This window comes from Mastacembelus armatus, chromosome 24 (genome assembly GCF_900324485.2).
Source record: "Mastacembelus armatus chromosome 24, fMasArm1.2, whole genome shotgun sequence".
In the NCBI taxonomy this organism is placed as follows: Eukaryota; Metazoa; Chordata; class Actinopteri; order Synbranchiformes; family Mastacembelidae; genus Mastacembelus; species Mastacembelus armatus.
This window is the reverse complement of record NC_046656.1, coordinates 1330204-1356149: the sequence shown is the minus strand read 5'-3', so window position 1 is coordinate 1356149 and position 25946 is coordinate 1330204. Positions and strand designations below refer to the sequence as shown.

Sequence of the window (25946 nt, the reverse complement as noted above, 5' to 3'; positions counted from 1 at the left end):
GTGGACCAGGAAAACTACGGTCGTACTGGGAGAAATCCATCTACATTGTTAAAGAACAGTTCGCGGATAACCCAGTGTATGTAGTGTACCCTGAGTCTGGGGACAAGAATAAGACAAGGACATTACACCGCAATCTACTGTTATTAGCGAATGACCTTCCAGTTGAAGCTCCTCCATGCCATGCCACTCCTGGAAAGAGAACACAGAGAAGTAAACGCCAGACTCGATGTACCAACATCACAGAACGTACAGACCTGCAGGAAGAATCAGATTCAGACTTAGATTCTGATGATGACTCAGAGGGCCATCATTATTGGCTGAGGGTACCAGCAGAAAGGATACAGGAGGTACCCGCTGTAGCTCCTCAACAACGACCTGCCATCACTATGAGTCTTCCAACTCCAGTCCCTGCACAGGAAGAAGAGAACGTTAGGATAAACTACTTACCTGAAGTAGACCTGATGCCTGCAAGAAACGCAGAGATAGAGGAACCCGGACAGGATGAAGACCAGTCTGCTGTTGCTGGACCTGAGGAACAAGATGGATATGACGGGGCCCCAGAGCCCATTCAGGAGGAACAGCCTCTAGCAAACACGGTGCCAGACAACCAGACAGAGGTCAGGAGGTCAAGTCGGGACCGACGACCTAGGCAGATCCTTACATACGAGAATCTTGGTCAGCCTACACTGACAACACAACCCACAGTTAATATGGCAAACACACATTTACAATCACCTGCTCACACTGTACCCCATACCACCCAACCCCTGCACTCACTTATCCCCTATCTCACGCTAACATATCCACTTAACCCTTACTCTACCCTTTACCCCCCATTTACATACATGCCCTACACCGTAACATCACCACCATACATATTACCAGTTCCGGTTGGCTGTTAGAAAGAGAAAAGAGAATTTTAGTTAAGAAAAGTTGAGCAGAAAATGGTGGGACCCATTTCTTTTTGTCGGGGAGTGTGTGACGACCACAAAAGTGTTGTATTGGTGTATTGTGTATTTGTGTAAGAATATTCAGAATTATTGTTTTTTATTTGAACAGAAGTTATTGTATTTTATTTTGGAAGCAAAGTATCCCAAGGGTTTGCATTTCAATGTGATTTTCCTTCAAAGTGAATTGTGTAGTGTTTACTCCATGCCAACAGGGGGCAGGGTCGGGTGACGGGTTAGCTGCGTGAATTGTGAATTATTCTCATCACTGCAGAGAGCTCGAACCTGACACGCTGTCTCCTCGTTTCTCTCCTGTGTTACAGGAGTCAATCTGTTCACCACGTTGCCGTTGCCACGGTACCCGTTACACAGGCATATACATTCAACAATACTTTCATAATGAATGATGGGGTCTCACCTGCCACATAGTCACCTATTCCAACTGTTGTCAGAGTAATGACCACAAAATATGTTGACTCCAGAGCCGTCCAGCCCTCAATGTGTTTGAAAATCACAGCTGGGATGGTGACAAACAGGATGCAGCCAGCCAGGATGAAGAGGAGGGTAGAGGCCACGCGGATTTTAGTCTGACTGATTTGTTTGTGTTTATTCTGTGAGAGAGAGTCACACACACACAATTAGCTGTAAGCAGTGTATGACAAGCAGGCTTCTGACTGTATTTGTGATACTTGGCAACCACACAGTGAGAAGAGGTACCGTTTAGGTGTGCCATGCTTAAATATGATTTTGATTTGCATTTTTGGCTGGTTAACACTTGTCCTAAGTTGTTTCAATTAAACAATTTGAAGGATTGTTCTAAACAAAGAATTTATTGTACAGTTCTGTTTTGATTTACTTTAAACCACATTTTCAGTTGTTTGTAACATATGTCTGAATCAATCAATACCACATTTTTCAGATTAAACAACTCGCCATCTCACTGGAAAAGTTAAAATAAAATAACAGTTAAGTTATTTACCCTTATTAGTATTGCATTACCCAAAGGTGCACACACACAGCAGGGAGCACACACGCGAGGCGGTGGGCAGCCATTGCTGCGGCACCCGGGGAGCAGTTGGGGGTTCAGTGCCTTGCTCAGGGGTCTCACCTCAGTTATGGTATTGAAGGTGGAGAGCGCGCTGGCTATTCACTCCGCCCCGACAATTCCTGAGACTGAAACTTGACTCCGCAACTTTCAGGTCCGACTCTCTATCCATTAAGCCACGACTGCCCCAAAGTAAAAGAAACTTCTTTGAATAACATTTGTCTTTTGTGATGAACACAGTTGCCTGTGTTGGAGGAACTGTTTCAAGTTTGGACAGCCATCTGCCTCGACCGGTTGGGGTGAGTGGATAGAGCAGAGAGAAAAGAACAGCAACAATAACCAACAGATAGACACTGCAGGTTGGTGGGACCAGTAACTGCACATCAGCGATATACAGCTCCAGGACCAGGGACACCTGCAGAAGGTACAGAGAGAACAGAGAGAGAGGGAGAGAGCACAAACTAGGGGAGAGAGAGAGCACAAGGTTAGTGACATTCAATGGTGGAATATACATGAGGTTGGAGGAGAGGAAGAGAGGGGAGGGGAAGGGAAAGGGGGGGGTTAGGGTGGGGAGCTCAGTGCACCGATGGTCCTCGGGCAGTCTAGGCCTATAGCAGCATAACTAAGGGATGGTTCAGGATTGCCTGAGGCCAACCCTAACTATATGCTTTGTCAAAGAGGTAGATTTTAAATCTAGCCTTAAAAGTACAGAGTGTCTGCCTCCTGAACCCAGGCTGGGAGCTGGTTCCACAGGAGAGGAGCTTGATAGCTAAAGGCTCTGCCTCCCAGTCTGCTTCTGGAAACTCTGGGAACCACAAGTAGACCTGCACTCTGAAAGCAAAGTGCTCTATTGGGATAATATGGTACTATGAGGTCATTAAGGTATGAAGGAGCTTGATTATGAAGGGATTTGTATGTGAGAAGAAGGATTTTAAATTCAATTCTATATTTTACAGGGAGCCAATAAAGAGAAGCCAATATAGGAGAAATATGATCTCTCTTGCTAGTTCCTGTCAGGACTCTGGCTGCGGCATTCTGGATTAATTGGAGGCTTTTTATGGAGATATTGGGACATCCAGATAGTAATGAGTTACAGTAATCTAGCCTTGAGGTAACAAATGCATGGACTAGTTTTTCTGCATCATTTTGAGACAGGATGTTCCTAATTTTGGCAATGTTGCGCAGGTGAAAGAATGCAGTTATAGAGATTTGTTTTATGTGTGACTTAAAGGACATGTCCTGGTCAAAAATAACTCCAAGGTTTTTTACAGTAGTGCTGGAGGCCAGGGCTATGCCATCTAGAGTAGCTATAATTTTAGAAAAGTTATTTCTGAGATTTTTTAGCCCAAATATAATGACTTCTGTTTTCTCTGAGTTTAAAAGTAAAAAGTTACTGGTCATCCAGGTCTTTATGTCAGTTAGACAGGCTTCAAGTCTGGTTAACTGTTTGTGTTAGGTTTAATAGATAGATACAACTGAGTGTCATCTGCATAGCAGTGGTAATTAATAGAGTGCTTCCTAATGACATATCCTAAAGGAAGCATGTACAGGGTGAACAGAATCGGTCCTAGCACAGAGCCTTGTGGAACTCCATAACTAACTTTTGTTCGTGTGGAAGGTTCATCATGGACATGAACAAAGTGGAATCTGTCCGATAAATGGGATTGGAACGATTTTAACGCTGTTCCTCTGATACCAGTCACATGCTCCAGTCTCTGTAATAACATGTTGTGGTCAATGGTGTCGAATGCAGCACTAAGGTCTAGGAGGACAAGTATAGAAACAAGTCCATTATCTGAGGCTAAGAGAAGATCGTTGGTAACTTTTAACAGTGCTGTTTCTGTACTATGATGTGCTCTAAATCCTGATTGAAAATCTTCAAATAGTTCATTCCTTTGTAAGTGGTCTGATAGCTGCTTAGCAACAGCTTTTTCTAGGATTTTAGAAATAAATGGCAGGTTGGATATTGGTCTATAATTAGCCAAGACTCCTGGATCAAGACTAGGCTTTTTGAGTAAAGGTAGGTAAGTGAATCACTTCCTATTGCAAGCGTGCCATGCTGTATAGTTCGTCTACAGATTAGCTTTAGTCTAACACACCTGAAAACTAACTAAACTCTGTAAAAAATTAATTAACCACTACACATTGCGGTACTAGTCAAGTACCTTTCTATTTTTACTGGTATTTATTGCCATTTCCAGACTTGGCGTTCGTTAGCCTACCAGTTAGCTTAACTAGCTAGTAACATGGCTTCTCCCTCTCTCTCTCTCTCTCCTGCTCGGTGTGCCACATGTTTAGTTATTCCTCTGCCTCCTTTAGTGATAATAATACTTGTAATAAGTGTAAGGTTCTGGTAGCTTTGTGGGCGAGGATCACGGATTTGGAAGCACACCTTTGAACAAGAGCCAGCTAGCCTAGCCCCCGTTAGCAGGTGTGGAAAAATTGTTATTCACGTAGGCAGCAACGACACCCGATTACGCCAATTGGAGGTCACTAAAATTAATGTTGAGTCGTCTGTAATTTTGCCAAACCAATGTCTGATTCCGTCATTTTCTCTGGACCCCTCCCCAATCTGACCAGCGATGACATGTTTAGCCGCATCTCATCGTTCCGTCACTGGCTGTCCAGCAGGTGGGCTACATAGACAATTGGGGCACTTTCTGGGGAAAACCCGGTCTGGTAGCGAGGGACGGCATCCATCCCACTTTGGATGGTGCGGCTCTCATCTCTAGAAATTTGGCCGAGTTTATTAGCCAACCTAAAGTTTGACAATCCAGAGTGGGGACCGGGATGCAGAGACTCAGTCTAAAACGCCTCTCTGCAGTTTCCTTAGAGCCGTCACTCCCCTCAAACCACATAGAGATTGTGTCTGAACATATAAATCAAATAAATCAGAAGTTAACAGAAGAGGAGTTATTCATAAAAACCTAATAAAAATTAAGACCACTCCTCTTATTGAACAGAAAAACAGAACTGTCAGATGTGGATGATTAAATATCAGGTCTCTTTCGTCTAAATCTCTTAGTAAATCATTTGATAACTGATCACCAAATTGACTTTCTCTGTCTTTCAGAAACCTGGCTGCAGCAGGATGAATATGTCAGTCTAAATTAATCAACCCCCCTCAGTGGTCAGTTCCTCAAAGCACAGGTCAAGGTGGAGGAGTAGCTGCAATCTTCCACTCAAACTTATTATTAAACTTTCATCCTCAGAACAGTTACAGTGGGTACGGAAAGTATTCAGACCCCTTTAAATTTTTCACTCTTTGTGTCATTGCAGCCATTTGCCAAAATCAAAAAAGTTCATTTTATTTCTCAATGTACACTCAGCACCCCATCTTGACAGAAAAAACCAGAAATGTAGAAATTTTTGCAAATTTATTAAAAAAGAAAAACTGAAATATCACATGGTCATAAGTATTCAGACCCTGTGCTCAGTATTGAGTAGAAGCACCCTTTTGAGCTAGTACAGCCATGAGTCTTCTTGGGAATGATGCAACATGTTTTTCACACCTGGATTTGGGGATCCTCTGCCATTCTTCCTTGCAGAACCTCTCCAGTTCTGTCAGGTTGGATGGTGAACGTTGGTGGACAGCCATTTTCAGGTCTCTCCAGAGATGATCAATTGGGTTTAGGTCAGGGCTCTGGCTGGGCCAGTCAAGAACGGTCACAGAGTTGTTCCGAAGCCACTCCTTTGTTATTTTAGCTGTGTGCTTAGGGTCATTGTCCTGTTGAAAGGTGAACCTTCGGCCCAGTCTGAGGTCCTGAGCACTCTGGAAGAGGTTTTCTTCCAGTATATCTCTGTACTTGGCCGCATTCATCTTTCCTTCAATTGCAACCAGTCGTCCTGTCCCTGCAGCTGAAAAACACCCCCACAACATGATGCTCCCACCACCATGTTTCACTGTAGGGATTGTATTGGGCAGGTGATGAGCAGTGCCTGGTTTTCTCCACACATACCGCTTAGAATTAATGCCAAAAAGTTCAATCTTGGTCTCATCAGACCAGAGAATCTTATTTCTCATAGTCTGGGAGTCCTTCATGTGTCTTTTGGCAAACTCTGTGCAGGCTTTCATGTGTCTTGCACCGAGGAGAGGCTTCCATCGGGCCACTCTGCCATAAAGCCCCGACTGGTGGAGGGCTGCAGTGATAGTTGACTTTGTGGAACTTTCTCCCATCTCCCTACTGCATCTCTGGAGCTCAGCCACAGTGATCTTTGGATTCTTCTTTACCTCTCTCACCAAGGCTCTTCTCCCACGATTGCTCAGTTTGGCTGGACGACCAGGTCTAGGAAGAGTTCTGGTCGTCCCAAACTTTTTCCATTTGAGGATTATGGAGGCCACTGTGCTCTTAGGAACCTTGAGTGCTGCAGAAATTCTTTTGTAACCTTGGCCAGATCTGTGCCTTGCCACAATTCTCTCTCTGAGCTCCTTGGGCAGTTCCTTCGACCTCATGATTCTCATTTGCTCTGACATGCACTGTGAGCTGTAAGGTCTTATATAGACAGGTGTGTGCCTTTCCTAATCAAGTCCAATCAGTTTAATTAAACACAGCTGGACTCCAATGAAGGAGCAGAACCATCTCAAGGAGGATCAGAAGAAATGGACAGCATGTGAGTTAAATATGAGTGTCACTGCAAAGGGTCTGAATACTTATGACCATGTGATATTTCAGTTTTTCTTTTTAAATAAATGTGCAAAAATTTCTACATTTCTGTTTTTTTCTGTCAAGATGGGGTGCTGAGTGTACATTAATGAGAAATAAAATGAACTTTTTTGATTTTGGCAAATGGCTGCAATGACACAACGAATGAAAAATTTAAAGGGGTCTGAATACTTTCCGTACCCACTGTAACTCATTTGAGAGCCTCACTCTCACATCCAAACTGGAAAACACAAAAACCAGTTCTACTTATCATTGTGTACCATCCACCTGTCCCTTACTCAGAATTTTTAACAGAATTTCCAGACTTCCTATCTGATTTAGTGCTTAGTTCAGATAAAGTCATTATATTGGGAGATTTTAACATTCATGTAGATGTTGAAAATAACAGTCTCAGCACTGCATTTAATTCAATACTAGATTCAATTGGTTTCACTCATAATGTTAATAAATCCACACACTGTTTCAATCACACCCTTGACCTTGTTCTGACCTATGGCATCGAAATTGAACATCTAATAGTTTTTCCTCAAAATCCTATTTTGTCAGATCATTCATTAATAACTTTTGAATTTAAGATGATGGATCATGCAGCATTCAGAAGAAAATTGCACTACAGTAGATGTTTATCTGACAACGCTGTTAATAAATTTAAGAAAATGATTCCATCTTTATTTAAATCTAACCAACACAGTGGAGGGCAGCTGCCTCAATCCTACTCCCTACCAAATTGATCATATTGTTGACAGTGCTGTAGCCTCACTGCGTGAAACGCTTGATACTGTGGCCCCTCTGAAAAAGAAGTTAGTGAATCAGAGGAGATTAGCTCCATGGTACAATTGACATATTTGTACCTTAAAGCAGGCATCACGAAGACTGGAAAGGAAGTGCTGTTCTGCAGAGGAATTTTATCTAGCCTGGAAAAACAGTATATTAACATATATAAAAATGCTCTCCGTAAAGCCAGAACTGCATACTATTCATCACTAATAGAGGAAAATAAGAACAATCCCAGGTTTCTTTTCTACGGAGCCCCCGAAGGGACGTGGGAGAAAAAAAATAAAATCAAGGCAAGCAAGACGTCTCAGACGACGGAACTACGTTAGTAGCCTTGCTTGCCTTAATGACACTCCACTGGGATCCAGCTCCTTCAAAACCAAGCGCACATCCTCCTTCCTCACACGCAGTCCGTGTTCTCGGCATTTAGCGTACATCCAACGGTACCCGTGAAGTTGCCCGGAGTACTGCAGTTCGTTGCTAACGAAATCAACCAAGTCCGCCAGTTCGAAGTACGTTTTACGACGAGAATAACCCCTTTTGTTAAGCATTCTCTTCAGGTGTCTCTCACTTAGGTAAAAACCGTGTTTACTGCCAAGCACTGATTTAATGTCTCTGTATTTGAGCCCTAGCTCAAAATAAAACTCTACGAACTGCTCCCACACTTGTATTAAAGTCACCAACGATCTTCTCTTAGCCTGAGATAATGGACTTGTTTCTATACTTGCCCTCCTGGACCTTAGTGCTGCATTCAACACTATTGACCACAACAACTTATTACAGAGACTGGAGCATGTGACTGGTATCGGAGGAACAGCATTAAAATGGTTTCAATGATATTTATTGGACAGATTCCAGTTTGTTCATGTCCTTAATGAACCTTCCACACACACAAAAGTTAGTTATGAAGTTACACAAGTTTCTGTGCTAGGACCGATTCTGTTCACCCTGTACATGCCTCCTTTATGCAATGTCATTAGGAAGCACTCTATTAATTACCACTGCTATGCAGATGACACTCAGCTGTATCTATATATGAAACCTGTTAACGCAAACCAGTTAACCAGACTTCAAGCGTGTCTAACTGACATAAAGGCCTGGATGACCAGTAACTTTTTACTTTTAAATTCAGAGAAAACAGAAGTTAGTGTATTTGGGCCTAACAACCTCAGAAATAACTTTTCTAAAATGTCCTTTAACTCACACATAAAACAAATCTCTAGAACTGCATTCTTTCACCTGCGCAACATTGCAAAAATTAGGAACATTCTGTCTCAAAATGATGTAGAAAAACTAGTCCATGCATTTGTTACCTCAAGGCTAGATTACTGTAACTCATTACTATCTGGATGTCCCAGTACCTCCATAAAAAACCTCCAGTTAATCCAGAATGCTGCAGCCAGAGTCCTGACAGGAACTAGCAAGAGAGATCATATTTCTCCTATATTAGCTTCTCTTCATTGGCTCCCTTTAAAATACAGAATAGAATTTAAAATCCTTCTTCTCACATACAAATCCCTTCATAATCAAGCTCCTTCATACCTTAAAGACCTCATAGTACCATATTATCCCAATAGAGCACTTCGCTCTCAGAGTGGGTCTACTTGTGGTTCCCAGAGTTTCCAAAAGTAGAATGGGAGGCAGAGCCTTTAGCTATCAAGCTCCTCTCCTATGGAACCAGCTCCCAGTCTGGGTTCAGGAGGCAGACACTCTTTGTACTTTTAAGGCTAGACTTTAAACCTTCCTCTTTGACAAAGCGTAAAGTTAGGGCTGGCTTCAGGTAACCCTGAACCATCCCTTAGTTATGCTGCTATAGGCCTAGACTGCCCAAGGACCATCGGTGCACTGAGCTCCCTAACCCTCCCCTCTTCTCCTCCCTCCTCACATGGAGGAGGCCACCACTGAATGTCACTAACTTTGTGTTCTCTCTCTCCCCTAGTTTGTGTTCTCTCCCTCTCTCTCTGTCCTCTCTCTCTTTACCTTCTGCGGGTGTCCCTGGTCCTGGAGCTGTATATTGCTGGCCCCACCAACCTGCAGTGTCTATTTGTTTTATTGTTGTCGTTCTTTTCTCTTTCCTCTATCCACTCACCCCAACTGGTCGAGGCAGATGGCCGCCCAAACTGAGTTTTTCCTCTCCACTGTTGCCAAGTGCTTGCTCATAAGCGATTTGTGGGGTTTTTTTGTAAAGTGTCTTGAGATTATTGTATTGTGATTTGGCACGATACAAATAAATTTAATCTAAATTGCATTGAATTAAAATGCATAATTCACAGTCTTAATTATAATCCACTTTTAGAGAGTTTGATTGCACCAGTAGTAGGACATCAGGAGAAAAATTAGAACATGTTTCCTATTTTTTTCATTTTATTATCAAAATAAGAAAATTCAGATTAGACTTAGATTCTGACTTTTCTGCCAAAATTTAAACAAAATACATGGGCATTTGAGCCACGTATTTGGATAGTGTGTACTCAGCATCTTCAGAAAAATAAAACATAAATTGACCATTGCTGACATTCCACCCCTTTTCAAAATCTGAGTTTTTCAGCACATCTAGTTATTATTTTTTCTGGAACATTTTAACACTCAATTGCAATTAGCGAACACCTAATTTGGAGTTGTCTTCCCTGAAAGGTCATGAGAAGTAAAGCATCTTGGTCTAAGCAAAATTAAATTTTATATAGGATGATGTAGTTCACTGACTACTGTCAGAACTGTTTATACAGCTGATGGTTTAGTCTGGTCTACTACTACTAATAGTAATACTTGTTGCACACTGAAGACTTTTGGGCTGCTGTGATAGCCGACACGCACCAGCTGTCTTGATCCTGAACTCCTTGAGGTTTTGTAATTTCTACCAATGTCACATTGCAGATTATTTTTGGCAACATTTTTTGCTGTTTTTTTGTGCCTTACCTCAGCTGATGATGAGATGAGACGAGACTTTATTAGTTTTTACTACAATAGCTTCCAGCATCTATCTATGCTTTTTAATTAGGAGCATTTGTCAACACATTTATAAAAGTTTAATAACATAAATGTTTAATATTCCACTTCATAGACAGGTGTCCTTTAGCAAAAATATTATTCTCTTTCACTTCAACAATATATTGAGTTAATACAACTTCTGGGTTGGATAAGTACACTAATACATGTGCAAATGACATTTTTTGTTCTCCTCACATAAGTAACCCTCTGATACTATCATTCTGGATAATCCACTGGCTCAGTGGTTCAATAAATAGTGCAAATAATAGAGGACTAAGTGGGCATCCCTGTCTTGTTCAGGTAAATCCTGTTTGGTCTACCCTAGGTCACTAACAGGCGGACCGCGGTCCGGGTGCGGACCCAAAAGCTGCCCAATACTGACCCGTACCTACAGTCAAAAGAGAAGGTTATGATTTAAAACCTAACGGGGCGCTTTTATTTCCACCGGCTTTTGTAGACTTTACGGTAGAGGAAACGCACAGACCAATTGCATGCGAGTTGAGCCATCCCATGTGATACCACTCAGCCAATCAAGTCTGTGCATTCCAGGCGGTAAACATTACGACTCTACAGTGTAAACAGAGCTAGAGGCAAGTTACACATGAAAAGACGGTTACAAAGTAAAAGAAAAAAGGCGATATATGTAGAAAAAAGGGGAGAGAAACAGGCAAGTGAGACGGAGAAAGGGATAGAAAAGTAAGGAACAAATGGCGCCCTCCAAAAAAAGAAAAGTGGACAGCGAAAATAGAGCATTTAATCTGGAATGGACAGACTCATTTCTGTTCATACTTCCCACTGGGAACGCTAAATCAGTGTGTCTCATATGTTCAGAGACCGTGGCACTTATTAAAACTGCCAATGTGAAACGCCATTATGAGACACAACATAAAGATTATGAACTCATTTGATTTCACAGTCAGGTATTGATTAATGCAGATGTTGATAAAACTGCTAGGCTACTTAAATATATATCACACTACCTAGTTAGCCATTATGATCTTCCGGACCTTTGCTTCAAGAAATTTTCTCTAACTGGACCTCTTTAAATTTTAGTTGAATACCCCTGGTCTAGACTAAGAATCTGCGGTAAAAGGCATTCTATTTGTGTGGCTATTATGTGAGTGAAAATTTAAAAGTCTGTAGCCATATTCAAGTTTATCTTTTCCCTCTTTTGGAAGGGGGGAAAGAAATTATCGCTTCTCTCCAGGAGGGGGGTGTCTTGTTTTCATTAAGTACCCATGACGTATGTTGCCGTATTGGGATCAGAGATTCCTTCATTACTTTATAAAACTCTGCCGGGAAACTGTCTGGACCTGGTGCTTTGTTTGATTTAATGTGGGTTATAGCTGCTTCAATTTCTTTCACTGTGATCCCAGTTACAAGTTGCTTTCCTTGTTCTACTGTTAATCTGGGAAGGTGAATCTTCTCAAAGAACTCCTCCCTTTTTACTTGGTCACACTGTGATGGGAATATAAATCTTAACAGACAATTCGAAACACTTCGGAATATCTTGTAAATTGTGTTGTGGTTCCTGATTTTATAAATTGAGTTTACTGCTATTTTTTTAATAAGCTAACAATTTGCTGGCTTTCCCCCCTTGTAAATGACCATTGAATCCCCCATTCATTGAATTGGCTTGGCATCTTCGCATCCTCCAGTAGAGGGCGGTGTAGCTTCAAAGACTACTCCACGAAAGATTTCTCAAGAAAGGACTTTATTATTAAATGGAGCCAAATATTACTGAAGAACACTTTATTGAAATATGTTGGCATGATAGAGACTCAATGCTGGACAAATTTAAAGTGGACTTTTATTTTTGTTGGTTTTTGGGTACGTTTTAGATCACACATGCCTTTATTTTGAAATCCAGGATACAGTAAGTAAAACGGCGATTCCGGTGAAGGTGATCACGGTCGCGCCAAAATTAGAAGTACGCTACACTGAATATATGAAGTTTCAATTTTGGATAACTTAAGTTAGAAAGGTTTCTCTTGCACCTGTCTGATAAAGCGCACAAGGTATCGTTTTCACATTCTTATTTATTGACTTATAAACAATTTTCGTTTATGGTTAATTGAAGTTATGGGCTAACGCTAAGCAGGTAGTTAACAGTCGGTTGTTAGCATAATTGAATTACATATGCATACATATTATAGATAATAAGATTTATGCATGTTTTGTATTTTTAGTTGGCAAATGTCTAATTAGTGTATGTTTCGTTCTGTCTTCAATCAGCTCTTACGGTGTTTTACAATCAAAGTGGATTTCGATGGTGTCCTGGAATAAAAGCTTTTGTAAACATCAGTTATCAGAGAGTAAAGTGCATTGGTTCAGCTGGGAATGCTACACCCCTCCTTCATAATATGTTTTGTGAACATTAGCCTTTTTTGTATTTCTGTTGTATTGATCTCATCCGTTTCATTCCTATTCCCCCTTATTTGTTCTATCATCCTCTGGCCTACTGTTTCTAAAAAAATCCCATTCTGAGTTAGTAGAAATGTTTAGCAACGTTTAGCCTCCCAGTATTCCTCTTTTCCTCCTCACAAGTACATGTCTTCTGCCCTTGTCTTTTCTTTCAAACAGGGGTTCAATTAGGGGTAATTTTACTAGAGATTTGTATTGACACCCCTCTCCTGCAACCCACTGGATATCATGCTGAGAACTGATACTTCAACCCAATCTTGTTAATTTAGGATGTTGTTTCTGAAAGATGCGTTTCCTGTAAAAATGTCTACCTTATTTCTTTATAGTTTAGATAATATCTTGCCTCTTTTAATTGGATTGAGTAATATTATAGGTTACAAACTTGATTGACTGCATTATCTCTGTGAAAAAGGAAACTTAAAGTTACTAATTTTGAAAGAAACACCCCAGACCACATAAAGAACAGTGGTAGGAACTGCCCTGGAAAAGTCTTGAATACAACACAAACAATGACAGTTATCTTCGATTTGTGGGATCTCTAACTTGATCCTGTATAAGCCCTGATGGAAGAAGGGCTTCGAGGGAGAGCCTCATTAGTTAAGTGAAAATTGTCCATCCAAATGTCCATTTATGGGAGTATCTGAGGAATAAAGCATTCTAATTATTAGTGTAGGCCCAAAGTTAATTCACTATGTAATATTATTACAATTCCATCTCTACTTCCCTCCTCCTCACCTTTCACTGCTATATCAGTACCTGTACTGACAGTGCACTGACAGTGTAATACTCCAGAGGTGGGAGAGACTCACACTCCTTTTCATTGAATAGACAACCACTTGCAGGATTTTTATGGTCCTCTAAGATCGGTCCCGGGCCTGTCGCTGAAAGATTGGAGTTTTTCTTTATCGTCACGAACACTGTTTCTACAATTCCCTGGCCTCCTAACAGTGTGCCAGGAAAGGTGCGTCACTTGCTCTAAGAGCGACTCCGGGTGCTTGATGACAGTAACCAGGAGTCCAGTCACTGTTATTTCTTCCACAGATCCGTTCCTTCTTCACAAAAAAACTCTCAGTTTTTTCAGAAGCAGATTTTTTTCTCTCTTGTCCTTTCGGTCATGATCCAAAGCTCATGACCATAGGTGAGAGTAGGAAAGTAGATTGACCAGTAAATCAAGAGCTTTGCCTTTTGACTCAGCTCCTTCTTCAACACAACGGACCAGTACATTGCTGCTGCCCATGCACCGATTCGTCTGTCAATCTCCCGTTCCATTCTTCCCTCACTCGTAGACAAGATCCCAAGTACTTAGACTCCTCCACTTGAGGCAGTTTCTCTCCCTTGACCCCTCAGGGAGAGAACTAGGTCTAAGTCAAGTCTAAAAGTAGCAATGAATATTAGTAAATGATTAAATAGCAAAATAACACCAGAATTAACAAAATAATAATAAACAAAAGCACCAGTGTTATTTTACATTATTTTTCAGCAGAAGTCACTAGGATTTAAAGACAGAGATGGCTTTTGTTCCTTTCAGATTAAACATTGCTGCAGCAAGTCTAAGCAAAGTTAGTACTTACAGTTTTTTAAGTATTAAAGTATTAGACAGATCACATTAGAAAAACTAGAGACATGTCTAAATATTAAACCGAAATGAAACCAGGGCAAAATTTGGTCGAACTCAGTACTCATGTCAGCAATATTAAACCAGGACTAGACAAGGGGCCTGTTTCAAAAAGTTAACCCTGACCTCCAGGTTGACTGACACTGACATAGGAAACTGAGTTTGCGGTTTCAGAAAACCAGATCAAAATTAGTTACTTACCCTGAGTAAAGCACGTGCATGACAACATATAAAAGCCCACATCAGTGGAACACAGATATCATGATTCACCATGGCAACGGAGAAGACGACACGTCCCGTATATTTTTCTCCAGTAGAACTGGAAGTTTTAATCACCTCATATGCCAAACATATATTTACAAAAAAGAAAGCAAAACCTACTCTGCAACAAAAGAACGTGAGCTGGTGTGGCACAAAATTGCTGACCACATCAATCGGTTTTTCTTTCTGTATTACAACTCTTTATAACACTTAATTTTTTTAAAACCTCTCTTGTTCCAACTCTGATGTGCTCCTCTGAGTGTGTTCAATGTCCATGCAGGTGCAACCCTACAGGTGCCAAACGAACGTGGCAGCAAATTAAAATAAAATATAAAAACTTCCTTTAAACATGGATATTATTATTATTGAATGATTTATCATTACATATCACAGAGCAATGCTTAATGTGGTAATGAAGAGGAGCCATCCATCTACATCCACATACACAGGCCAACTAGCCAGTGTATGTGGTTTACGGCAACTAGTGGCTATGGCACTATGAACATCATTCTTATTGTGTTCTTCTAGTTCCCACGGAAACAACTGTACAAAGTATACTTGGAGAAGTAAATACACAAAACAAATCTGGAGTTGAAAACTCAAAATTAGTAAGCCTCAACTAGAAATCCAGTCGCTGGAACACAAGTTAACGGTGGGTAAGGTGATATGGTGCTACTGATGTATGATATTTTAACAACATAACATTTATTGTATCTGTACTTGCAGGAAATAAAGAAGACTTGATACATATATGTTCTCTTTGATTTTTTATGCAAAATGATTAAAACAAATTGTATCCCTAATTATTCTGCAATCTGGCACATCTTGAGGGTAGTCAAGATGGACTGTATCACTCACTGTTGGTGCAGGACATTGCTGTCTTTGCATTGTCGCTATATTATGGAGAACCACACACACAACAATAATGTCACAGGCCCTGTCTGGTGTGACCCTGAGCCTGCGAAGGCACTGGAACCAGGCCTTGACTATGTCTATGGTCATTTCATGTTCTGCTGTGGGCTGAATTGAAATTGCGCTGTGGGTCAGGAGGTGCAGGATTAGGATAAGGTATTAAAGGATGTGGCTGGCAGGGGTATCCTCTGTCACCAAAGAGGTAAGCATCAAACTCTCCTATAAAAAGGAGAGCATGCAGTGTAACATTTTAATACACATTGAGAGATACATAGATAATGTGTATGTTAGTACTCATCAGGGGCAAATCTGTGGCTTAGTGCACACTCATGAAAAAATTTATGAATGTGCACTAAGACACAAATCGAGGCCACGTTTATCACTTGTGATGCATCACATATGACCTTAAGCACACAGAACAAAAAATCAGCATTAGCTGTGATGGAATTATCTGTCATAATGAATGCTAAAGGCCACCATTTACCTGTACATTAATGCTGTGGAAGGACTGCTTATTGACACAATCTCCTTCATTTACAGAGGGAGCCACAACAGGGATATTAATTCAATTCTATTCAATTCAATTTTATTTGTATAGCGCCAAATCACAGTACAAATCATCTCAAGGCACTTTACAAAAACTAAAACTAAAAACCCAACAATTCCCTTATGAGCAAGCACCTGGCGACAGTGGAGAGGAAAAACTCCCTTTAACGGAAGAAAAAACCTCCAGCAGAACCGGGCTCAGTTTGGGTGGCCATCTGCCTCGACCAGTTGGGGTGAGTGGATAGAGCAGAGAGAAAAGAACAGCAACAATAAACAACAAATAGACACTGCAGGTTGGTGGGACCAGTAACTGCACATCAGCGATATACAGCTCCAGGACCAGGGACACCTGCAGAAGGTACAGAGAGAACAGAAAGAGAGGGAGAGAGCACAAACTAGGGGAGAGAGAGAGCACAAGGTTAGTGACATTCAATGGTGGAATATACATGAGGTGGGAGGAGAGAAGAGAGGGGAGGGGAAGGGGGGGGTTAGGGTAGGGGAGCTCAGTGCACCGATGGTCCTCGGGCAGTCTAGGCCTATATCAGCATAACTAAGGGATGGTTCAGGATTGCCTGAACAAGCCCTAACTACAGTGGGTACGGAAAGTATTCAGACCCCTTTAAATTTTTCACTCTTTGTGTCATTGCAGCCATTTGCCAAAATCAAAAAAGTTCATTTTATTTCTCATTAATGTACACTCAGCACCCCATCTTGACAGAAAAAAACAGAAATGTAGAAATTTTTGCAAATTTATTAAAAAAGAAAAACTGACATATCACATGGTCATAAGTATTCAGACCCTTTGCAGTGACATTCATATTTAACTCACATGCTGTCCATTTCTTCTGATCCTCCTTGAGATGGTTCTGCTCCTTCATTGGAGTCCAGCTGTGTTTAATTAAACTGATTGGACTTGATTAGGAAAGGCACACACCTGTCTATATAAGACCTTACAGCTCACAGTGCATGTCAGAGCAAATGAGAATCATGAGGTCGAAGGAACTGCCCAAGGAGCTCAGAGACAGAATTGTGGCAAGGCACAGATCTGGCCAAGGTTACAAAAGAATTTCTGCAGCACTCAAGGTTCCTAAGAGCACAGTGGCCTCCATAATCCTCAAATGGAAAAAGTTTGAGACGACCAGAACTCTTCCTAGACCTGGTCGTCCAGCCAAACTGAGCAATCGTGGGAGAAGAGCCTTGGTGAGAGAGGTAAAGAAGAACCCAAAGATCACTGTGGCTGAGCTCCAGAGATGCAGTAGGGAGATGGGAGAAAGTTCCACAAAGTCAACTATCACTGCAGCCCTCCACCAGTCGGGGCTTTATGGCAGAGTGGCCCAACGGAAGCCTCTCCTCAGTGCAAGACACATGAAAGCCCGCATAGAGTTTGCCAAAACACACATGAAGGACTCCCAGACTATGAGAAATAAGATTCTCTGGTCTGATGAGACCAAGGTTGAACTTTTTGGTGTTAATTCTAAGCGGTATGTGTGGAGAAAACCAGGCACTGCTCATCACCTGCCCAATACAATCCCTACAGTGAAACATGGTGGTGGGAGCATCATGTTGTGGGGGTGTTTTTCAGCTGCAGGGACAGGACGACTGGTTGCAATTGAAGGAAAGATGAATGCGGCCAAGTACAGAGATATCCTGGAAGAAAACCTCTTCCAGAGTGCTCAGGACCTCAGACTGGGCCAAAGGTTCACCTTCCAACAGGACAATGACCCTAAGCACACAGCTAAAATAACAAAGGAGTGGCTTCGGAACAACTCTGTGACCGTTCTTGACTGGTCCAGCCAGATCCCTGACCTAAACCCAATTGAGCATCTCTGGAGAGACCTGAAAATGGCTGTCCACCAACGTTCACCATCCAACCTGACAGAACTGGAGAGGATCTGCAAGGAAGAATGGCAGAGGATCCCCAAATCCAGGTGTGAAAAACTTGTGGCATCATTCCCAAGAAGACTCATGGCTGTACTAGCTCAAAAGGGTGCTTCTACTCAATACTGAGCACAGGGTCTGAATACTTATGACCATGTGATATTTCAGTTTTTCTTTTTTAATAAATTTGCAAAAATTTCTACATTTCTGTTTTTTTCTGTCAAGATGGGGTGCTGAGTGTACATTAATGAGAAATAAAATGAACTTTTTTGATTTTGGAAAATGGCTGCAATGACACAACGAGTGAAAAATGTAAAGGGGTCTGAATACTTTCCGTACCCACTGTATATGCTTTCTCAAAGAGGAAGATTTTAAGTCTAGCCTTAAAAGTACAGAGAGTGTCTGCCTCCTGAACCCAGGCTGGGAGCTGGTTCCATAGGAGAGGAGCTTGATAACTAAAGGCTCTGCCTCCCAGTCTGCTTTTGGAAACTCTGGGAACCACAAGTAGACCTGCACTCTGAGAGCGAAGTGGTCGATTGGGATAATATGGTACTATGAAGTCATTAAGGTATGAAGTAGCTTGATTATGAAGGCATTTGTATGTGAGAAGAAGGATTTTAAATTCTATTCTATATTTTACAGGGAGCCAATGAAGAGAAGCCAATATAGGAGAAATATGATCTCTCTTGCTAGTTCCTGTCAGGACTCTGGCTGCGGCATTCTGGATTAATTGGAGGCTTTTTATGGAGAAATTGGGACATCCAGATAGTAATGAGTTACAGTAATCTAGCCTTGAGGTAACAAATGCATGGACTAGTTTTTCTGCATCATTTTGAGACAGGAAGCTCCTAATTTTGGAAATGTTGTGCAGGTGAAAGAATGCAGTTCTAGAGATTTGTTTTATGTGTTAAAGGACATGTCCTGGTCAAAAATAACTCCAAGGTTTTTTACAGTAGTGCTGGAGGCCAGGGCTATGGCCATCTAGAGTAGCTATAATTTTAGAAAAGTTATTTCTGAGATTTTTTGGCCCAAATACAATGACTTCTGTTTTCTCTGAATTTAAAAGTAAAAAGTTACTGGTCATCCAGGCCTTTATGTCAGTTAGACAGGTTTGAAGTCTGGTTAACTGGTTTGTGTTAACAGGTTTAATAGATAGATATAACTGAGTGTCATCTGCATAGCAGTGGTAATTAATACAGTGCTTCCTAATGACATATCCTAAAGGAAGCATGTACAGGGTGAACAGAATCGGTCCTAGCACAGAGCCTTGTGGAACTCCATAACTAACTTTTCTTCGTGCGGAAGGTTCATCATGGACATGAACAAACTGGAATCTGTCCGATAAATAGGATTGGAACGATTTTAACGCTGTTCCTCTGATACCAGTCACATGCTCCAGTCTCTGTAATAAGATGTTGTGGTCAATGGTGTCGAATGCAGCACTAAGGTCTAGGAGGACAAGTATAGAAACAAGTCCATTATCTGAGGCTAAGAGAAGATCGTTGGTAACTTTCAACAGTGCTGTTTCTGTACTATGATGTGCTCTAAATCCTGATTGAAAATCTTCAAATAGTTCATTCCTGTGTAAGTGGTCTGATAGCTGCTTAGCAACAGCTTTTTCTAGGATTTTAGAAATAAATGGCAGGTTGGATATTGGTCTATAATTAGCCAAGACTCCTGGATCAAGACTAGGCTTTTTGAGTAAAGGTTTGATTACTGCAGTCTTAAAGGCCTGTGGTACGTAGCCTGATACTAGAGATAAATTTACCAAGTCTAATAAAGATGAGTTAATTAATGGCAGGGTGTCTTTAAGCAGTCTAGTCGGGATGGGGTCTAAGAGACACGTTGATGATTTCGATGAAGCAACTACTGATGTAAATTCAGAGAGATCTATGGGAGAGAAGCAGTCTAAACATAACTGAGGTCCTACAGATGATTCAAGAGCTACTGTAGTAGAAGATTCATTTATTGCAGGTATAGGAAGCATCTGCTGAATTTTATCTCTAATAGTTGTGATTTTATTTGTAAAGAAACTCATAAATTCATCACTGCTGAGAGCTAAGGGAACACTGGGCTCAACGGAGCTGTGACATTTTGTCAGCCTGGCTACAGTGCTGAAAAGAAACCTGGGATTGTTCTTATTTTCCTCTATTAGTGATGAATAGTATGCAGTTCTGGCTGTACGGAGAGCTTTTTTATATGTTAGTAGACTGTTTTTCCAGGCTAGAAAAATTTCCTCTAAATTTGTGGAACGCCACTTCTTTTCCAGCCTTCGTGATGCCTGCTTTAAGGTATGAACATGTAAATTATACCATGGGGCTAGTCTTCTCTGATTCACTAACTTCTTTTTCAGAGGGGCTACAGAATCAAGCGTTTCACGTAGTGAGGTTACAGCACTGTCAACAACATGATCAATTTGGTAGGGAGTAGGATTGAGGCAGCTGCCCTCCACTATGTTTATACTTGGCATAGATGCAAATAAAGATGGAATCATTTTCTTAAATTTATTAACAGCGTTGTCGGATAAACATCTGCTGTAGTGGGATTTTCTTCCAAACGCTGCATGATCCATCATTTTCAATTCAAAAGTTATTAAAGAATGATCTGACAAAACAGGATTTGGGGGAAAAACTATTAGATGTTCAATTTCGATGCCATAGGTCATAACAAGATCAAGGGTGTGATTGAAACAGTGGGTGGGTTTATTAACGTTTTGAATGAAACCAATTGAATCTAATATAGAACTAAATGCAATGCTGAGGCTGTTATTTTCAACATCTACATGAATGTTAAAATCTCCCACTATAATAACTTTATCTGATCTAAGCACTAAATCAGACAGAAAGTCAGGGAATTCAGTTAAAAACTCTGAGTAAGGAACAGGTGGACGGTACACAGTGACAAGTAGAACTGGTTTTTGTGTTTTCCAGTTTGGATGTGAGAGACTAAGAGTGAGGCTCTCAAATGAGTTATAACTGTTCTGAGGATGAAAGTTTAATAATAAGTTTGACTGGAAGATTGCAGCTACTCCTCCACCTTGACCTGTGCTTCGAGGAACATGATAATTTTTATGACTGAGGGGGGTTGATTCATTCAGACTGACATATTCATCCTGCTGTAACCAGGTTTCAGTAAGATAAAGTAGGTCAATTTGGTGATCAGTTATCAAATCATTTACTAACAGAGATTTAGAAGAAGGGACCTAATATTTAATAGTCCACATTTGACAGTTCTGTTTTTCTGTTCAATAAGAGGAGTGGTCTTAATTTTTATTAAGTTTTTATGAATAACTCCTCTTCTGTTAACTTCTGATTTAATTGATTTATATGTTCGAGGGGCAGACACAGTCTCTATGCGGTTTGAGGGGGGCGGCGGCTCTAAGGAAACAGCAGAGAGGCGTTTTAGACTGAGTCTCTGCATCCCGGTCCCCACCCTGGATTGTCAGGCTTTAGGTCGGCTAATAAACTCGGCCAAATTTCTAGAGATGAGAGCTGCACCATTCAAAGTGGCATGGATGCCGTCTCTCGCTACCAGACCGGGTTTTCCCCAGAAAGTAGCCCAATTGTCTATGAAGCCCCCATCGTTTTCTGGACACCACCTAGACAGCCAGCGACAGAACGACGACATGCGGCTAAACATGTCATCGCGGGTCAGATTGGGGACGGGTCCAGAGAAAACTACGGAGTCCCACATTAATTTAGCAAAGTTACACACCGACTCAACATTAATTTTAGTGACCTCCGATTGGCGTAATCGGGTGTCATTGCTGCCGACGTGAATAATAATTTTCCCATATTTACGATTAGCCTTAGCCAGCAGCTTCAGATTTGACTCAATGTCGCCCGCTCTGGCCCCAGGAATACATTTGACTATGGTCGCTGGCGTCTCTATTTTCACGTTCCTGACTATGGAATCGCCAATTATCAGAGGGTGTGTCGCTGAGCGGGGAAAATCTATTAGAAACGTGAAGAGGCAGGTGATGAGCCGTGGGTTTCTGCTTAGGAGTACGTTTCCGTCTGACCGTCGCCCAGGATAATTCTCCGGGCTGCTCCGGAGCTGCCCTTGGACCGCTAACAGACCCTGACCCTGAGCTCGGTGGCTCCACAACAGCTAATGGGGCTGGGCTAGCTGGCTTTTGTTCGAAGGTGCGGAGCCGCGCTTCCAAATCAGTGATCCTCACCTCCAAAGCTAGCAGAACCATACACTTATTACAGGTATCATTATCGCTAAAGGAGGCAGAGGAATAACTAAACATGTGGCACACCGAGCAAGAAAGAGAGAGAGAGGGAGAGGCCATGTTAGCTAAGCTAACTAGCTAGCTAAGCTAACCGGTAGGCTAACGAGCACTAAGTCAGGAAATAGCAATAAATACCGGTCAAAATCGAAAGGTACTTGACTAGTACTGGAATGTAGCAGTTAATGAATTGTTTAGAATTTAGTTAGTTTTTAAGTGTGTTAAACTATAGCTAGTCTGTTGCTAGCCTGTAGACGAACTATACAACACACACAACACGATACGCTTGCAAGACAAAAGTGATTCGCTTACCCGGAGGGCAACACCAACAGGGGGCCGAGACAGCTGTTACCTTACACAGCTTAGTGTCCTTCCGTTCCAGACTGTACTATGGGGGCAAGCCGACCTTAGGACACTTTAACATACCACTGTACTTAAGCCACCTATGCTCTATTGCAGGAGAACAAAAAAGTATTAGTCCCATCTATGCGGCCGATGACACCTGGAAACCCTAAAATACACAATTGATTTGTATGTAAAGTGTCAAAGCTACAGCCTGAATGTGCCAATTGTTGCTTGTAGTGATACCTGCAATTTTGTAGAATTTCTCTTTGATAAGACGTGTGGGAAAACCACAAAGCTGTACAGCAGACGTTTGAGCGTAAGGGTCACATTTCTGACCGTGCAATACGCAGGTGCCTTTGAAATGTGCTCTCCATCATCGATATTATAAAGGAAATGTCCACTTGAAAAAACAAAAAGCTACTGAAAGAATTTGTTCGTTGGAGCGTGTCCATGAGAAGTCATATGGGATATAGGGCTGAGAATATCATGAAGTGAACTGGCAGAAAACAGTATCGATCATAAAGATATTCTTCAGAAAAAGAAAAGACGTCTAGACGAGGTTTGATTAGCCTCTTGAGTTCTGCGAAGCAAAAGGCCACGTCATGTGTCCTCCCTCTTCTTCAGTCTGAATGCCAATTGGCTCTCAAACAACTCAGGGCTTATAAATTCTGCCAGCGAGCAGGTTTGGTTCATGGAGTAAGTTTCCGCGGTAACAGACTCAGAGTCAATGTGAACCCACCTTGTGAAACCCCAAACCCTGAGTATCCCTCATCTCGGGGTTAACAAACTCTGGGTTTTAACGAAACCCACTTTCTGAAACAGGTCCCAGGACTAAACGAGGTGTAAAACATTACTGCCACATACAGCACAAACTGCCTTATCTGACCGCGATAAAACCGGTATGGGCCACTGGTGGGACAAACCTTCTTCTTTGTGGGTCAGTTATTCAGTTACAAGCCAAGGTCGTTAGAAGTCTCAAATTTATCCTCAAAGTTGGTCTCACTCCAACCTTAGCCTAAATAAGCTATTGGGAACAACGCATTACAAATGTGATGCCAGTAACATTACTTTTTTGTTTGCAGTAATTGTTACAATCTCAGTAACACTCTCAACAAACATCACAAAAAATTACAGCACTAGAGAAAAAAATTGTATATCTATTTCCTCTTGCTATTCGATTGCTGAGATGCCTGCAGAGATGTATTCTACATTTTCAAGATGAACATACTGCCATTATTTTCAGTGGCACAGTAATATTAGTATAGTGGTTGTATAGTAAATGAATGTGTTGAATCTTGTTTGCTTGCCGTTGATGTTTTTTCAGAGGTCAGCCATGCTAGCAGGGTAGTACATTGGTATTGGAGTAAATGCCAAGTCATATCTTGATTTCTACAGAGCAAAGGAATTATATGGCTGTAACTACAAATACTGGTTTATGTAGCTTTACATTGTAAAAACGTGTTTAGCTGTTTGAATGAGCGATATCTGCGCTTGATGTCTGCGACTGCGCTTGATTGTTTTAAAAGTAACAAGCGTGATCAGGATGGTATTTCTGTTAGCGTGTTAATGGGGAATTCCATTATATATTAACATTAAGCTAATAGGCTAGCTGTTAGTACACCATCGGCATGCTTTCATTGTCTTTTGACTAGGATGGATCATACTGTTGTAGGTATAGTAATTTATAATGTGTTACATTTTGTAACACTGTTCTTGATACATTTAGTTGCGCTTAGTAAGAAACTTCAGAAATTCTCTGAATAGCCTGACTGCAAGTGTATGAATTAGTATAAATTAGTCTTAAAATTTTGTTTGTGTATTTGCTATTATCAATATGAATGACATGAATAATATATGGCTACTTTCTAGATACCCACTGAATCTAGAACCTAACTGACAGGTCAACCTAATAACTAAGGAATCATGCCATACATTAGAAAACAAAAATCACTGAATTACTTGCAGGATATAGCATTCACACATTTCCTTCAGGAACTGCAAATTTGCCTTAATGTTGCTGGTTGCCAAACCTAGTCGTTTGATTTATATTTATTTCACATTTAAAAAGGTCAATAAAGAGAACAAGTGCTATTCTTATTAGAGATGCACCGATTGACCAGCCAGTGATCGGAATCGGAATCGATTTTTCACAACTGGCCCGAATTGGTGACTGGCCTGTCACTCTCACCTCTTGTCGATTCCCAGCCGATCCTTTCATTGCAAGTGGCGCAGGCAATGACGTCACAGCCACTCACACACTCACAGTCACATGTAAACATGTCGTTGGTGTGAAAGTTCTTTTCTTTGAGTGAAGATGACACAAAGATCGCAGTTTGTAACCTTTGTAAGGCCAAACAACCATTTTTGTTAGTAAGCCTACTTTATGATATTTGTTATATTTAATTTCTTTATTTTATTTCTAACTTTTTCAAGGTGCAGAGCACTTTATTTTGTTGTTAAAGTTACTTTGTTATGAGAAGATCCTCTATACTTTATTAATTTCTTTTAATATAAAATAAAAAATTTGGAGGAAAAGAAGATTTTTGTATAACTCTACTATGTTAGGAACTCATTTTATACCTTTTTTCAACGCACAAAGCACTTTAGTGTGTTGTGAGAAGATCCTATAATGTTAAAAGTTTCTTTTATTATAAAATACAAAAAATGTTATTGAAGAAAATATTACTGTGTATGCTTTCACTACAGTTTAAAAAAAAAAAAATCAGAATCAACTGGTCACACTTATGGAAAAATCAGAATCAGCCAAGGAAATTGCATCTCAAATTATTGTTATTATTATTATTATTTTGGCCTTATTTCGTACTGCCAGAGTTCACCTCAGTACTGATGGCCACATGTGCTGCCACACCATAAGCTGAATGTCAGTAACCCTCACACACTACATACCTTAGTTTCTCTAGTTTCTATCAGTTGACTTTAAGTGGAGCAGTTTGTTTCATTTGAGCAAATCACACATTTTGTCGCATATTTGGTTTATTTGGTGTTGACAGTACATTAGTTTCTATATGTAGCAGGCACATTTAGTTTATTGTACAGTCACAATTTAGTTGTATTCTTGTATGAGTAAATTTGATTATTTCATTTGAGCTACAAGTGGTCAGTGCTGCTGCAGCAGCCATCTTGTGGGGCCTGAATTAAAGATAAAGGTCACCCTGACACTGTTTAAAGATTCCTGCTTATAGCCACAGATATGTAAGACTTGCAGAGGACCCGTTGCGTATAGTCAGGGCTGGCTTCAGGCAACCCTGAACCATCCTTTAGTTATGCTGCTATATGCCTAGACTGCCAGAGG

General features: G+C 41.0%; 1 protein-coding gene across 1 annotated transcript in view; it reads right to left on the bottom strand.

Annotated features, from left to right (window-relative positions):
- kcnk10a (potassium channel, subfamily K, member 10a) overlaps positions 1–25946 on the bottom strand; it is an 83522-nt gene that overhangs the window by 19448 nt on the left and 38128 nt on the right. Inside the window, exon 5 of the mRNA XM_026317955.2 lies at positions 1366–1558. Within this exon, the coding sequence (XP_026173740.1) occupies positions 1366–1558 (193 nt within the window). The remainder of the gene's footprint in view (positions 1–1365; positions 1559–25946) is intronic.